Below are 16,342 nucleotides of genomic sequence, written 5' to 3' on the forward strand. Positions count from 1 at the left end.
GTAGTCCCAAATCCTGCGCTAAATGCAGCTCCACCGCTGAGAAAGTGCATAGCACGGGCACCCAGCGATACCCGTTGCACTGTTAGCCTCTGTCTATGAATGATCTCTCGCAGGAGTTCCAACATTCGCAACACCGGCGCCGGAGAAGCGGAGAAGCACCAATGGAAGAAGGAATCGAGCGCCTGGCGAGGCGGTGGCGCTCTCTCTTGGGCGGCGCGGGTATCATATCGCATGTTTCCGAAGCATATTTAGCGATTTTAAGTTAATTATTGCGATTACTTCTTGGTTATTTCTGTTAATTATATCATGCTAGCTACCTTGTTCGTTTAGCTTAATCCGGTTTTGAACATTGCTAGCATTGTTTTAGGCCTGTGTTTACCACTTGATTGTGAGCATTATCACGCCACGTGAGATGTACGGATGGACAACAAGGTGCACCCCTAGAGTGCTGCGCACTTAAAAACCATAAAACTTGAAACCCAATGCACGAGGCAAATGGGTAGACTCATTGGCCGTGCGCGCCATTTGGCAAGAACTGTACCTCTTTATCTAAGAGAGCAATGGATAGTTTGCTGACGCAGGTGTTTGGTTCCTGCGCCATTTTCTCGGCTTCAATAATTAGACGGGTACGATCACGATGTGCTTGTGCATGAATGAGCGCCTGCGTGAACACGCACGTAATGTACGCAACGACAATGAAGGTTTCTTGGCACAGCATGTCAGCAGGTACGTGTGGCAGCCATGCGTGGTTTGTTGCAATGCACAAGCACAAACATGACTGCACCCGTCTGATTACTGGAGCCGAGAAAATGGCGCGGGAACCAGACGCCGGCGTCAGAAAAACCGTCCATTGCTAGCGGTCCTAGATAAAGAGCTACAGTTCTTGGCAAACGGCCCGCACGGCCTATGAGGCTACCGATTAGCCTCGTGCGTTGGGTTTTACGACTTTTGAACCGCTAACTTATCTCGCGTCTGTCACTTTCCGTTTTACTCATGTAAATATAGTCTCTGAATGATAAATCTTCAGTTGATAGGCTGCGCTTGTCCCCGTCTGTATGTCGCCCTTCTTTTCTTCCGCACAGTATACCCAGATCATAGATTACTTAACCCGGAATTTTCGCTCGTTCACGTGTTCACCCCTTTCCATAACACGCTTTCCGGAGTATCGATCTACAGATAGCTGGGCCACGTTCACTGGAAGTAAATCACGTGATTCGAGCGCAGCGTCGTTGTCAGTTCATGACGTCACGCCCGCGGAGCACGGGTATATCTTAACACGTCTGTTCGAAGACGCACTTGGCACAGCCGTGCCTGAAGATTCGTTCATTTTTCGCGCCAGTCGAGTACATCCACTAGACACAAGAGGAAACAGCCGCTTGCGCGAACGATGGCCGTGAGCTCGAACGAGGTGACCGTGCGCCTGAGTATGAACGAAGTAGTGTATGACTTGGTCCAGCGACTAGGCGCACTGAACCCGTACGCCGTCAGCGAATTGGTCCTCCGAAACTGCCTCCAATGCGAGCCGGCAGCGCTGTGCGAGCAAATCGGCCGCTGCGTGAGACTCCGGCGCCTGAGCTCCGTTGCCTGCGCGCTCCAGCCTAGCAAACTGGTCAAGTTGATGCTGCAACGACTGCGGTACCTGGAGAAGCTCGAGTTGTCGCTCGTCCACGACTCCGAGGCGGTACGTCGACTACGAAATCAACAGTATGCGTGTCATAGCGCCCCAAATGTGGGCTGTCATCCGGTACCACAGCCTGCGTCGCCTGTACGTCGAGGTCGGCGGCGACCGCAACTTCGAGCTTCTTTGGGAGCTTCTGGTCTTCTGCCCGAACCTAACCGAGCTTCACGTTCACTTCGTGCGAGGAACTTTCTCGAGTGCTCTGGTTCAGTGTCACCGGATTCACGAACAGCTGGACCGACTGGAAACGTTCACGTTCACCTCCGAAATGCCGGCCTCCGTCCCGCTTCCGTACGGGCCGGATCCATCTTTGGCGTTCGCGAACTGCGCTACCCTCTGCGCCAACGTCTGTCACGACAAGCCGCACGACTGGTGGAGCTGCGTCGAACTGAGTCGCCTCGTACTCAGCCGGGACCGAGTGCTCATTCTTCCGTCGCAGCTGGTCGCGTTTGCCGTCGGCGACTTCACGGCAGGGATGTCCTTCCAGGAGGCGAGCCGACGACACAGCTGGGCACGCGTCCGCAAACTCTGTCTCCTGCTGCTCCCGCCGGAGCCCTCCGTCGTGTGGTACCCGACGGCGGGAGCCAAGTGCCGCGACTACCTGGAACGTTTCTCCTTTGCGCTGGACAGCATCGTCGAGCTGAACGTCAGTTCATTTCACTTTCGCCTCGACGTCGACCTGAGGAAACTTCTCCGGGATACCCCGCTGGGGCGCCGCCTGCTTGCGCTCTCGGCGCCCCCGTGTTGGTTTCCGAGGAGCTCATCTGTGCGCGGGCTGCCGCTTGGTTGCCCCAACCTTAGAGACCTGGACGTGCGCGTCGTGAGCCCGGGGGGTCACTTGCGCTGCGCTTCCTGCCATAACCTCCTCTTCAGGACCGACGCCGTCCAGGAACCGTCCGATGCGGCCACGTCGTCGACCACTAGCATCGCCAGGCTGACCCTGTGTGACGTGCCTTATGAGGTACTACCCTGGTACCTCGAGTGTTACCGAGCTGCTGCGACGCTTCGACTTGCCGAGTGGCGCCTTGTCGGGAGCCCGCCATTCGGCCATTTGTGCGGTCTTCTTGGCGAGTGCGTAGCTATCCGCTGCCTCGTGCTGCAGCATCGCGACCTGCCGATCAACGATCAGCATCTTCAGGTGAGTCGTCCCATTGTCGACGCTCTGAAGAGCGGCACTTATTGACGCGTTCGTTATTTGCCGACGATGCCGTAATTCGTTCTTTTGTCTTTTTTTTTCTGTTGTTTTTTGGCTATCGCGTCCTTAATTGTCGCGTGCAACCTGATTGTGACTTGCTGTAAAAATCATGCTTAATTATCAGCGATCACACTGAAATGTCATCAAAGGCAGAGAGAATGTCGCCACGAAAACGAGCCCTTGAAATTAACACTTCTTCCTTCATTCATAGCGAGGGTCTCGTTTTGGCAGACTTGATGCTTTCAGGTAGTATGCGAGGGATTATTGGTCAGCTGCCAGCTCGTAATAAGTTCACGTGCTACGTGACGCCAACAGGCAAAAAAAGTGTTCCACACTCGCCGTCATGGCTACAGGTGGCGCTGACTGACGCTCCCACGTTTAAATGCACACATATACCCTATAAAGTGGACGGGGGGATGGCCGCCGCGGTAGCTCAGTTGGTAGAGCATCGGACGCGTTATTCGAAGGTCGCAGGTTCGGTCCCTGCCCGCGGCAAGCTATCTTTTCGTCCACTTTTCTTTCTTCACAATTACCTTACATTTATTACTAAAAACATCCCCTATACTTTCCTTGGCATTATTGTCTGTTAGTTCTCATTAATATTGTGTATAACCAAGGCACAAGGTCACTTACTGTCTTCCCCTATGAAAGGCCAAATTTGAATGGCGTCCGTCACCTCGAAGTTAGTTCATTTCGAGGGCAAACAGCGTACGAAAGCTCGACGGGGCTTTCTGCACCCCGCGACATCGACATTACTGCGACGTGTTCGGTGTGGCCGATACCACCCTGTGTCCTGTGATCGTTACACTTCTATCTTTTGTTTTGCACATTGCTAGGAACATAAGCAAGTTCTGGTAGTCTTCTCACGTGTATCTTTCTTGCAGGCCCGTAGCCAGGGCCTGCAAGAAAATAGGCGTTTTTCTCAAATAGTCAAGGCTTTCAGCAAGTGCCCCCCCCCCCCCCAAAAAAAAAAATCCTCTTGTGTGTTTCCATGCTTGTTTCATTAGCTGGCGTATCCCGTTGAATATGTAACACGCGCATGCACATTTAGTTTATGAAAACGTTAGTGTTTTGGAAGTGTTCTTGTAGCGGTTGAACCGTGCTCGCACACGGACGTCTATGCTGATTGATTGATTGATTGATTGATCTCACGTGCATCGTTTTCATCACCCCAGGCCAGCTTGTCGCGGATGACCAGCCTGCAGCACCTGTGCCTTCTGACGTCGACACGAGTCTCCGACATGAATGTGTTGAATTGTGTCCGTGACTCCGTCTCCCGCGCAGCTCAGCTGAAGTGCGTTCACATACACTACAAGCGCGACACCGACGGCTGGGATCAACGAGTCACCTGGCTAAATCGACGCCAAGGCGAAGTCCTGCTACAAGAAGGTCCCTGCTTCGCGTGTTGCTCGACGGCGACGTTCATCGGACTGGTCAAGCCGGTCAATCGCGACTGTGAGGTGGACCTGTAAGCTGAATTAAGGGATACTCCTGTTATGAGAGTTTTGCTTAATTCGATTTTAAGGTAATAATAATTGGAGCATTGAAGGGTGGATCATTATAGGTTAGAGCATTAAACATTAAAGTTTAATGCTTCCGGTTGTAAACATTAAGGTGGTTGGACGTCTTTTGATAAAGGGTCCAAAAAGTCAGCGTCCAAACAGACAGCGTCGAGTCTCTCGTCTTTACTACATATATTAAGGTGAAATCCTTAGATGCCTCATCAAACGTGAGGGGTGACCGTCGTAGGCGTCAACGGGAGCGGTGCAAAAAGACCATCACGTGAGCACGTCACCCATCACGACTTTTCGGCAGATCTTACCTAAATACACAGGAACGCAGAAAATTATTTGCTTACTTTTTTCTCGCCAGTCGACAGCAAAAGTGGCGAGGCCCGCTGCGTTGAAAGGGGCTTCAAAGGGACGTTGTAATGTGCCACCTATAGCAGACGTTCCACCGAAAGCATTTTTCAATATTGGTTCATTACTGGACACGTCAGAAGGGATTGCAGTGTCCTTTATGTTGCTTTTTCCGGTCCTTTACAACGCGTTGCTGAAACGGCCCTGAAAAAAAGTCTCACGGGGTCTCTCGTGCATACCCCCGAGGCGACTGGAAGGCAAAAGCCATATTCTGCTGTTTCTTCGCAAATGATGTATTGTCTGGAAATGGAAATTCATGCATCAGCCAGCAGGGGCGTAGCCAGAAATTTTTTTCGGGGGGGAGGGGCACCTCCTTGACGTGGAGGTCGGGCAGGCAGATGTGATCGAGTGTCATTTTGAGCTCTGTATGCCGTGGCAAAAAAAATTTAAAAAAAAATTCGGGGGGGATGCACGGGCCCCGTGTGCCCCCTCCCCCTGGCTACGCCCCTGTCAGCCAGTCTTTCGTGCCACTATTAGAGGAAATGAAGTACAGTTGTTGGAAAAGGGGTGGGCATGCGCGGGGTGTTTCGAGAGTGATTGCAGAATGACACATCCCCCTACATGTGTGTGTTTTGTTTTCTTCTAATCAGCTAGTGGAATGTGTAGTAGTTTATTGTGTTATCAGGATGGGTGATTGCCGTGGTTGCTTTCTATGCTAGTTTTCAAGCATTTGACTTCTGTGAATAAAAAAACCAGTTGAAGTTTCGCCCACTTCCTGTGTGGTACTCTGCTCTTTTGTCTACGTTTGTCACGATAGGACCACAATGAATCCTCACCAACTGGCCCAATTTGCAGTTCTCGTAATTGGAAAGCAATTAAAGGGGATGAAAAATCAAACTTGTCGCTTATATAGGGACCGTACCTACAACCATTGGCGTGCGCAGGGTTCTCCATCAGGGGGGGGGGGGGGGGGCGAAGGTTCATCGAGGCGCCCCCCCCCACCCAATGTATGGGGTAGATTTTGCGCCCTCGCCCCCTCTTAGGTGACAAGAAGGGGCGATGTACGGGGCAAATTTTGCGCCCCCCCTCTTAGGTGATTCGACCCCCCCCCCCCCCCTGTGCGCACGCCTATGCCTACAACCTTCGCTACGATACAGTATAGTACAGTCGTAATCGATACGAGAGAGAGAACGCCGAATTCTTGTTTGATCAACGATTAGGTGTAATGTACACACCCACTGACTGTATCATCATCATCATCAGCCTGACTACGCCCACTGCAGGGCGAATGCCTCTCCTATATGTCCCGCCAATCAAACCGATCCTGTGCTTGCTGCTGCCACGTTATACCCGCGAACCTCTTAATATCATCTGCCCAGCAAGCTATCTGCCAACGCTGTATGCCAACGCTGTGTGTGTGTTCTTCGCCAGTCCATGTCCGTTGCGCTGTTCATACATTTGTTATATGCGATTGTTGAGGTCACGTGCCTACACTCTAAAAAGTAAAGGAGGAAATGGGTGGTCGAGGTTACTCCTTTAGGGGAGTAACTAACCTGCCACACCCATTACTCCTTTTTTGGGGGTAACTGCGACGGGACGAACCGTTACTCCCCGTAGAAGTTGCTCCTTTAAAGAGTAATTGACTGTAGCAACGGATGCTCTTTGTCAAACCTCCCACGGGAGCAACGGTTACTCTTTCTCGATACTCCTCAAAGGAGGAACGGATAGTCTTTTTCGATGCTCCCACGGGAGGGACGGTTACTCTTTCCCAATACTCCTGAAGGGAGGAACAGATAGTCTTCTTCAATACCCCCAAGGGAGTTACTCTTTTCAATTACTCCTCTAGAGAGCAGCCGTTGCTCCTTTCCTAAACTCCTAAAGGGAGGAACGGATGCTCTTGGTCAATACTCCGATTGGAGTGACACTTGCTCCTTCCAAATACTCCCGAGGGGGGAAAAGATAGTCTTTTTCAATACTCCCAGGGGAGCGACGGTTTCTCTTTACAAGGAGGGATGAATGCTCTCTGTCAATACTCCCACGGGATCAATGCGTGCTATTTCTGAACGCCTATATGGAGCAACAGTTACTCTTTCGCATTAGTCCCGCCGGGAGGAATGGATATTATCTCTCAATACCCCCATGGCAGCGACAGTTACTCTTTCACAACATTCCTCATCGGAGCAGCATGTAGTTAGTCATGCTCAATGCCTCTCGATGGAGTAACGTTTCCTTGTATTGAGTGCTCAAGAAACCAGCAGTCCAGCTTTCCCATCGGTAAATGAAAAAAAGTTTTGAGGAACATTATTTTCATCGGGTTGCGCCAAGTCTTACACAAATGCTCCAGGAGAGGGCAGAAATCCAGATCTATTTGTGAGAAAAATACTTTATTGAAATCAGTCTGGCTGTTCACTGGCTCAAGATGGTTAGAGCCACACGACGATGTGGCGGCATCGGCCGCAAGCCGCTCTGCACTTTCAGAACTTGACTACAGGAGATCCAAGGTCCGCTGAGCTTTCTTGCTGAAAACAATGTTCAGCGCCCAGTATAGCGCGATTTGTGTTGCAATGGCTGCCAAAAGGCTAGTCTCCTTAATATCAAGGCCCTCCAGGCGCACAATAAATTCCCTTGAAGTCAACAAGCTTCCATTGTGCGTCACTGTCGGCACATTATGCGTCTTGGTGGGGTCCTACAAAAAAAAAGCACATTTTAACACAAGGCTTATTGCTTCATTATTACAGCAGCTGCTTCATGTAGCAACAGATAAAACCTAATGCTTTACGACACACTGACAAATAAATGAAATTGCAACTTATTTGCAAAACATGGTTCGACACTGGAAGGAACATTCTTAACAAGTCAAAGCACTTGCAGTAAGGCTACAGGTTTATCCACAGGTTAGAGACTGGTCTCATTTACACGGAAGCCAATTAATTGGTTCTGAAAAAAAATAGAGGCATTTGCTGTTTGCAGGCAGCACGCCATGCTAGCATACTTTATAAAGTAGAACCCTGCTGATACATTTTTCAAGGCAATGTTCAAAAAGAATGTAGGAGCCAGGAAATGGGGAAAAAAAGTAAAAGTGAGAGTCGTAGCGAAATGCCCAATCTTATCTCAGTGGTCATTGATGAAAAACAAAAAAAAATATGCAGCGTTGGCTCCTGTACCTTTTTTCCATCTGATCAGCACAAGGCGAGCAAATTGATTGTGGTAGGTGGGAGTTGAGCAGTTAGAATGAATTATCGACTTGAGAGACTTACTTTCCTGCACTAATTAGATACCCATTCTGCCACGTGGCTCCTACCATGATCACTTAAGCGTATTTTTTTTTTCTTTGAATAAACCCAGTGTCTTTGGGTGGCGAGCGCCTAAAACGGTATCTTGAAGCGACCATCCGTCGTGATCCTTTCACATCCATAAACAAGATTATCGCTGGATGCACCGGCGATAATGCCACGAGCAATGACGTTCTCAGCTCACTTGCTCAGCATTTTCGGCATAGTGCCAGGTTGGTGTGGCTTGTAGATGGCCGCATGTCTCGCAACAGTGAAAGACCAAAAACACAGCCTTTTCTCCCAAACTACACCACCACTGCACGCATTGCCACACTCGGCCATGATCTCATCAATCGACAGAATTGTGGAGTTAAGAACTGCATTATCGACGAAAACATTCTTGTAAGCGATTCCATTGGAGGCATAAAAGAACCGAGCATGCACAGCATGCTATCATGACTACAGCAATGACTTGTAAGTAAACAGAGTGCGAGAAGACTATGCCGTCTCTGGCGTTGGTGGCTTTAATTTTGCCAACACCTCGCACAAAAAACATTTTAGAACTATGTGACCTTACAGATGGCTGTGAACTGCAAAAGGTGATTGAATAATTAGACCGAGAAGTACAAAAGTATGCCTAAAAATGACTACGACATAAACAAAGGTAATAGTCTATAGAAAAGAAGAGTTCATGATAGGCTATCTAGCCTGGAATTTGCACAAGGGTATGTATACCTAGGTGAAATATTATAAGGGAAGCCTGTTTATAAAAAAAAATTAACCAAAAGTAACAATGGGCTGAAGTGCATACAGCACGCATTCTCAAATCATGACAGGCAATCAGCCACTGTCTCTCAAATGAAAAGGATGTGACAACTACATACCACCAGTTCAAACTTATGGTGCGGAGACTTAGAGGCTAACAGGGAAACTTCATAAAAATTAAGGACCATGTAGCACCATGAAACAGAAAATGGTAGGCAAAACATTAAGATATCAGAACAGATCGGATTGGGTCAGACAGTCAGGTGCTATACGTGGAAAGAAATGGACTTGGTCCGGCCATGCAATGAGTAAAACAAACGACTCGGGGTCAGAGCAACAGAATGGATACCAAAAAAAAAAGGGAAAAGCTGAAGAAGGCAGTGAGTTACCTAGAGCGACAGAATTAAGAAGCTCATGGGGATGAAACTGAATCGGCTCACTCAAGATAGGGTAAATTGGAGATCATTTGACAAAGGCCTTCATTCTGCAGTAGACACGAAAATAGGATGATGATGTCACAGACGCCGTGCTTACATAGCAAACACAGGTTCTATAGGGTGTATGCTTTTGCTGGCATGAATAAAAGCCATATATATCATGGGTGGCAATACACGACATCATGTCGCTGATTCCATGCTCAAGCCAGCCCAGGCTGCGTGAAAAATCCACGTGCCCACTCTCCACTCTGGTCAGCTCGGAGTGCCAATTCACGACGTTTCAAACAGCGGAGATACCAATTCATTGAATCCTATGAGAACTATGCAAAGAGTGGCTGACAGTGATGCAGCCTCCCAGAAAACATAGCGCACAGGTATGTGACGGCGGGCTTCTACTGCAGCACTAGGTAAGCTGTGCATAAATGGCTCGTGAAGGTCATCCTGGACATGGCTGCACAGTTGAATTATTTTCAACAATTTACTTGCAAAAGATATTGCAAACATTTATCACAGATGACAACTTCACAACTGCAGTTCATATGGGCAGTAATACACAAGCTATGAATTCTACTCACATAATGGCAGATGAAAGCGTCCATTCTCTCTTTCACCATTGCTGGTAGCACACATATAGCAGCAGTGAGCATCACCTCTGAAAAAATCATGAGTTGCACTGTCTCAAAAAGTAACTAAACGCAAATACTACAAGCTGGTTTGAAAGCCCCATTTTAGCAACTATTTACCGCACTAGACGCAAAGGTTTTTAATAGTACACGTAACTAACGATCTTTTATGGGGTAGTCATGGTAACTACGCTCAAGACTAGGAATTTGCAGAGTCACCCAGCCAAGCAAAATTCACAGCCACAGTGCACCCCAGACCGGCTCCAGACACAGCATGTGAAGTGAGAAAGACGATGCGCTTACTTATAGAGAGAGAGAGAGAGAAAGGTTAAGTGAAAGGCATTTCCTTCTCAAAGGAGGATGAACACAAGCCTGCACCAATGTGCGCGCACTCGGGACTGACGTCATGAGCGGGGCGGCCGGTGGCTCCGCCTTCGGAGAACATCGACGCGTGCATGAGCGGGACTATTTCTTTAGTCGCGTATGCGATCGGCAGCCGCGCTTCGGTCGTCTGGGCGGGGCCTCTCCTGCCTTCTGAACTTGTATCCGACTATAAGCATAGCAAGGGGAGGGAAAGAGAAGTGAGGTTTGGGGGAGGGGATGATGTGAGGGTTAGGAGGAGGGAAAGGAGGAGAGAGGGCAATATCGAAAGAGATAAAGAAAGAGGAAGGAAGAACTCAATCCGCGTTCGACAGCAGGTGGCGCTTGCTTGCCAACTCCGCTGTTTTCTCAGATTTCACAGGCATGAAACTGGCCTTAATTTTTTTTTTTGTTTCTGATGTGATGTAAATACCGAGCATGTCGAAAAGTAAAGGTTCGTTGTCCTTTGGCTAAACAGGGATGTCATTGTCTCTGATGAAATTTGCCAGGACGTTCAAGTCTTCGAGCTATAACTAGCGACACGAACATGACGTGTCTGTATGGGCAGACCAACTTTCTAAAACACGTGATGACGTCACTGAAATGAGCAAACGGGATTAGATTGAATGTTCATGCAAATTCTGTCTAAGTGAGACAGGGATGGGTGTGTGTGGAGTCTCTTCGTTTCTCTCTCTCTCTTTCTCTGTTTATTCTAATGTTGGAGCCGACTATAGACAACTATAAAATCGATATCGTGTTACAGAGCCCAGTACGGCTGCGGATTCGACGAGTTGAGAAGGAAACGCAGTGCTAAGAAGGAGGTCAACATGCAGTTGCCCGTAGTTGCCTTGATGCAAAGTGCGTCGCTTAAGTTATGGTGTAAATGATGTGATGACAATGTAGCCTAACCCCGATGCAATCTAAAAAGAAAAAATAAGAATGTTTCAGGGTCCATCTAAAAACATTGTCCACGTGGAAGCACTTGCACACTGCGTAGTTATGCACAATAAAGCTGCATACCGGCGTTCGGGCTACGTCGGCATGACCTTGAAGAAACGATGGCTTTTATCATTCAGCTTCATCTCTCTAACCACTACGAACAGCTGTGCTCTACTCGAGCGCTAACAGCTATGTTTCTAGCTGCCGAAACAAAGGTATCTAAAACGGAGGCCTTTAACTCAGCCTACATCTCGTTTAAAACCATTCACAGCTCTTTACACTAGCGCTAACGGCAATGGCTCTAAATATTAATACGACAAACAAATAACCAAACAAACATCTCAATGTTTGCTTCTGCGATGAGGAGGAAATTAAAGTTTACAAAAGCATTGACGCATTCCTTACTCAGCAGCAGACGACCAAATGTAAGCACACAAATTAGTTACCAAAATTGGATACAAGAGAAAGCCTTGGTATCTGTCATTGTACTGTGCTTATCTTCATACGGCACCCTTTCAGACGGGCTCTGGGGAGACGCGCATTCCACCCTTTTCGAGGGGTCCGATCTCGACAAAGGGACAGGGAACAAGCCTGTCCGGCACACTTGGTCGCCAAACTCGGATAAGCCGGCATACCAGCGCTTTTTGTCTGCCCATTGTACCCCTCCGGGCTAAGCCGTTACCCTTTCGCTACTGTGGGGGACAGCCTTTGTCGCTATTCCGGTGTACGCGACACCTCACTGCGCTCCTGCCCCGACTAGGCCGTGAAAAGGATGAGACCAGGCCACGGCCGGTCTAGAGGCGCGCGCTCGCTCCTTCCCTTACGGCCTGAGCAGCCGCCGGGAGTACAATGGAACTTTTTCTATACAGTCACGACGGCGCGCTCCGCGTGAGGGCGTCGCGAGCGCGCCTTATCTACAATCAATGTAGATAAGGTATTAGGCCAACATGAAACAAGGAAGCTTTTTTTTCTTTCTTTTTTTTTTTTCTTCGAGCCTGGTGGCAGACATGTCACCGCCCCGTTTTAAAGGGGACGCTCATAGCATCCATCCATCCATCCAAAGCGCGTTTCGCCGCATGCGCTTCGTGTTGTAAACCAGCTGTTCCCGGCCAATTTCTTGTGCTAATTACTTCTTTCGGTTGTAGCAAGCGGTGAAGGAAGTACAGGTGCGTGTGGGGACAGTCTGCCTTTCTCGGCACTCGGCAATAGAAGATGCACACGCAGCGCTACTAGCAACAACAATATTTTTTAAGACTCGACCACATTATATTCGATGGAGGCGAAAATGCCTGAGGCCCGTGTGCTTAGATTGCTGTGGCTGGAAAATGAATTTTCAGGCTACATTAAGCGCATCCAGGATTCTTCTGTCGCCGCTGGCGTTGGAAACTTTACAGACGAGACGTACACTGCCCTGCTTTTCACGACAAAGTCCACAGTGGAGACAGTCCGATTTCTTCTGAGAAAAGGAGTAAACTATGTGCTCACGAAGAAATTTAACAGTGATCCTATAGAGGCATTGTTTGGAAAATTGAGGGCAATGTGCGGGGGCAATGACGCGCTAGACGCAAGAGCCGTCACAGCTGCTTTGACCCACATTGTCAAGGAAAAGGCGCTACCTTCAAAAGACATGGGCATTTGCGACGAAAACATTGAAGCGGCGGTGTCTATTCCGGAAGACGTTATTGAGGAACTTGAAGCTCTGCGAGAACCTCCTCGCAAACCACCGAACTCTGTTGCCTATTCAGGCTTGGCGTATGTAGGTGGTTACATTGCCAAACTCATCCCTGATGTCGGTTGCGAAACATGCGCCATGCTAGTGACGACAAAAAAAAACGAGCAGTCCTTTGTATCTTCTCCGCCAGCAAGAAGCCTATGATCTACACTACCCAAAGCCGGAGTTATCAATGCTGGACACAATTGTGACGTTCTTCGAGAAAGCAGTCAAATATCTTCCTCGAACGAAAATCCTCGAGACTGCAATTGACTGTTGAGCCATACCTCGAAGATTCGCCACTTCTGGACTGTCCGGAAGGTGTGGACAAGAGTCACGCGAGAGCGCTGGCTCATATTATTTCTGAGAAGTTTCTCCGGATTCTTCTTATTAACTACACAAAAAAGTTAACAGATCAGAATGACAGGCCTTCCGGTTTTATTCACAAGCCTTCGCGGAAGCATATCAGGCTGTGACAGACTTGACTCCTTTAAACTGTGATCGTCACTACAGTGTTTTACCAGCAGTGATTTTTTTCAGTTCTCCATGCGCCTATTGTTGTAGTACCAAGGAAAACATTCTGTTTCCCATTGAAAGGATTCTCTGAAAGTTTTTTGTTTCCGCTTCGTCTGCAGCGTGGCCGTCCCCATTATGCAGTGACTTTCACTTTTTGAAGTATTTGTTTCAATATTAAAGCACGAATTGAGATGCCTCCAACAAAAAATGTGCAATTTTGTTATTTTCAAGTACAGCGACGGCCGGCACATACATTTGATATAAACATTTCCTAAACCATGATTAAACCGTTTCCTCAACCAAATGCAATGTTCATCCTCTTACTTATTCTCGAAGTTACAGAAACCTAAAAAAAAACAAGGCGGTGTTATAACCGCGTCGATGCTTTGCTGAGCAACAGAAGTGGGCTTATGAGCGGCCTGCGCCACCACTTCTGTAAAGCGGAATTTACCAGAGTCATCATATATACTTGCTACCATGTTTCTATCACATTAATACCATGAGAGAAAGCGCCACGGCAAGTCGGAAGCCGAGCACTCCCTGCGCGCGCTAGCCTCTGCAACAGCCGGGAGTGAGTTAGGGAGCAGTTAAGGTCCCTAGATAAAACAAAACTTGTTTTATCTAGGGACCTTAGGAGCAGTTGGCTCGGAGCGCCCCCACGAAATTGCGGCCATAGGTAGCAACAGCCCCCCGTGCGCAGGCCGTAAAGGAAGGAGCGAGCGCGCGCCTTCAGACCGGCCGTGACCAGGCAAAGACTTTCGCGTTTGAATTTCACTGAAATTCTTTTCTTCGCGACGCGCTTCACGTGTACTCGAGATTTCAACAGGAGTCTCAACTTGAGACTCGCGGACAACTTTTCTTGGCAATGAAGGGAAAGCTACGGGGCGGAGCGTCTGCACATGTACTGCTACGCGAAGTAGTCCGGTTTGGTGCGCGTCTCGTAACGCCGTGGAAAGTGATGGCCAGCGTTGCATTTCGACGCAAACGCTGCTTAGCGTCTAAGGTACGTGTAAAAGGCGCGACTTTTTCACGCACGCAAAAACGCAAAGTGACAACGTATAAAGTAAAAGAAATACGTATATCTCTCTTGTGAGCGCTGCTTTCCGTCTCAAAAAGCTACAAGTAGAAAATAAAGGAGTATTTCATATATCTCACGCAGGAAATACGGACGCAATTGTGGGACTACATTCATTACTGGTAGGATCTCCGCAGCTGTCTCAACTTCCATCTTTTCTTAGCGGGCTTTTTCGATTTCTTAGGCCCAACCTGGAGCTTGGCGTCTCGCGAGTCGATGGCACGGCGTTTAGCCATTTTAGCCCGCTTGTGGCCATTTGCCTCTTTCGAGTTCGCCCTACGTTTTCGTCGACGCCTCTTTCTGTCTGACCGGCTCGCAACGCTCGCAGCATTGGCCCTAGTGGAAATAGTGCTTCTGGCGCATTGTTAGTATTAGTACTATTATTATATTACTATAAATGTTAACGTCTCAACCTCAAGTTCTTTTTAACTAAGAATTTGTGGTATTAGGGGCGATTCTTTATACTAATCATATTTGTATTTGCAACTTTGCTTGGAGCGTGCGAATTTCATAGTAGAAGACAGCGCAATAATAGAAGACAAGAAACACCAAACAAGACCAGCGCTGAGCAGCACTGGTCCTGTTTGGTCTTTGTCTTTGTTGTATTGCGCTGTTTTCTAGTTTGCTTAGAAAGCCCTCCGGCCTTTCCAAGTAAATACGCCTATGAAAACGGTGTAAGCGCAAATTTTCTTTGAAAAAAATATGGGTGATTATAACGTAAAGATATCCCGCATTTTATCCTTCCGCATTGGCCGTTAGCTGTTTTTGAATGGTCGAAATCTTCTGGGCAGCTGCTCGTAACGCGATGCAACAAATGACCCCAAAATCAGGCCCGTAACTAGGGGGGGGGTGGAGTTGAGGGGGTTCTGACCCCCCCCCCCCCCGAAATTTTTTGATGCTTTAACTTTTCGGGTGATACTAAAATATTTACACGCCTTCACAGTGACCGGGCCTAGGCCTCCCATGAGGCCTAGACCACTTAAACCTGCTGGTTTCTCCTAATAAAGTTTATTCCTCCTCCTCCGTCACAGTGACCGCCAGCTGCCAAAGTTACACTGCAACTTTCCTGGCATTGCTTCCCTCTTCTTCCTTTCCTCAAACCTACCCTTTTACCAGAACACCTCAGCGCTCCCTCCCCCGCACGCGCACCTGCCCTATTTGTACAGCTTTGCACTTCGCCCTCGCGTTCCTTCGAGTCTCTATTTTTTTTTTTTCGTCTTTCACCCCGTAGCAGCTCCATTATTGATTCCAGATGCTTTCCTTGTGCATTGCCGCTGGAGAAGTTATCCGTCTATGCGGACCGCACGTGCGAAGCTTTGGGTTCCTACGAAAAGCGCGTCTCCTGTGAAGGTAAACAGTTCGACGGCAACGGCAACACCAACACGACGTGCGCAAATTTGCCATTAAGCGGAACAACTTAGCGGCGCATTCCGAGGACGCAGGCTGCAGGATAAACTTTTCACAAACTGCTGTCCTCGCCACCGAAACGAATCACCGAAGATGACATCTACTGAAAGACTGGCATATCCGAGCAACTTCGAACAACCTCAACCACTCGCAAGGAAATCTGCCTCTTCTGTACACACAAGGTATATGCGCCTCCTCCCTACAAAGCGCACAAAGCGAGGAGACAGCCGGCGCACAATCCGGCACCAGCGGTCAACTTTCACAGGCGACGCTGGAGTGGCAGCTTGTAACACATACATACCGTTTTTGTACCGCGGTTACATTGTGTTACTTCATCAGGAGCCATTGGTCGCGGTGTCCCCGGCTTTGGTGGTGCTATTGTCGAAACTCTTATTTCTTGCTTTAACCAGAATTTGAGGTTAACATACCAATTTCTTTATTTGGGTACAAATAATTGAAAAGTACCATCGAATTATTACAAGTAAGCGATGTACTTGATTTATTC

At 48.4% G+C, this 16,342-nt stretch overlaps 2 protein-coding genes across 2 annotated transcripts in view; one reads left to right on the forward strand and one right to left on the reverse strand.

Annotated features, from left to right (window-relative positions):
• Positions 1 to 16,342, reverse strand: part of LOC119399996 (SUMO-conjugating enzyme UBC9) — a 562,334-nt gene that overhangs the window by 260,595 nt on the left and 285,397 nt on the right. The window lies entirely within an intron of this gene.
• Positions 1,669 to 5,075, forward strand: LOC119399056 (uncharacterized). Its single transcript, XM_037665872.2, has 2 exons — positions 1,669 to 2,816; positions 4,049 to 5,075. Exons 1-2 carry the CDS (start codon positions 1,707 to 1,709, stop codon positions 4,343 to 4,345), a joined length of 1,407 nt encoding a protein of 468 aa, XP_037521800.2. The 5' UTR covers positions 1,669 to 1,706; the 3' UTR covers positions 4,346 to 5,075.

This window comes from Rhipicephalus sanguineus, chromosome 7 (genome assembly GCF_013339695.2).
Source record: "Rhipicephalus sanguineus isolate Rsan-2018 chromosome 7, BIME_Rsan_1.4, whole genome shotgun sequence".
Taxonomy (NCBI): domain Eukaryota; kingdom Metazoa; phylum Arthropoda; class Arachnida; order Ixodida; family Ixodidae; genus Rhipicephalus; species Rhipicephalus sanguineus.

Coding starts and splice junctions, on each gene's coding strand:
- LOC119399056 (XM_037665872.2), top strand. CDS start 1,707: ATGCGTGTCATAGCGCCCCAAATGTGGGCTGTCATCCGGTACCACAGC. Junction 2,817..4,048: donor TCAACGATCAGCATCTTCAG/GTGAGTCGTCCC, acceptor TCATCACCCCAG/GCCAGCTTGTCGCGGATGAC.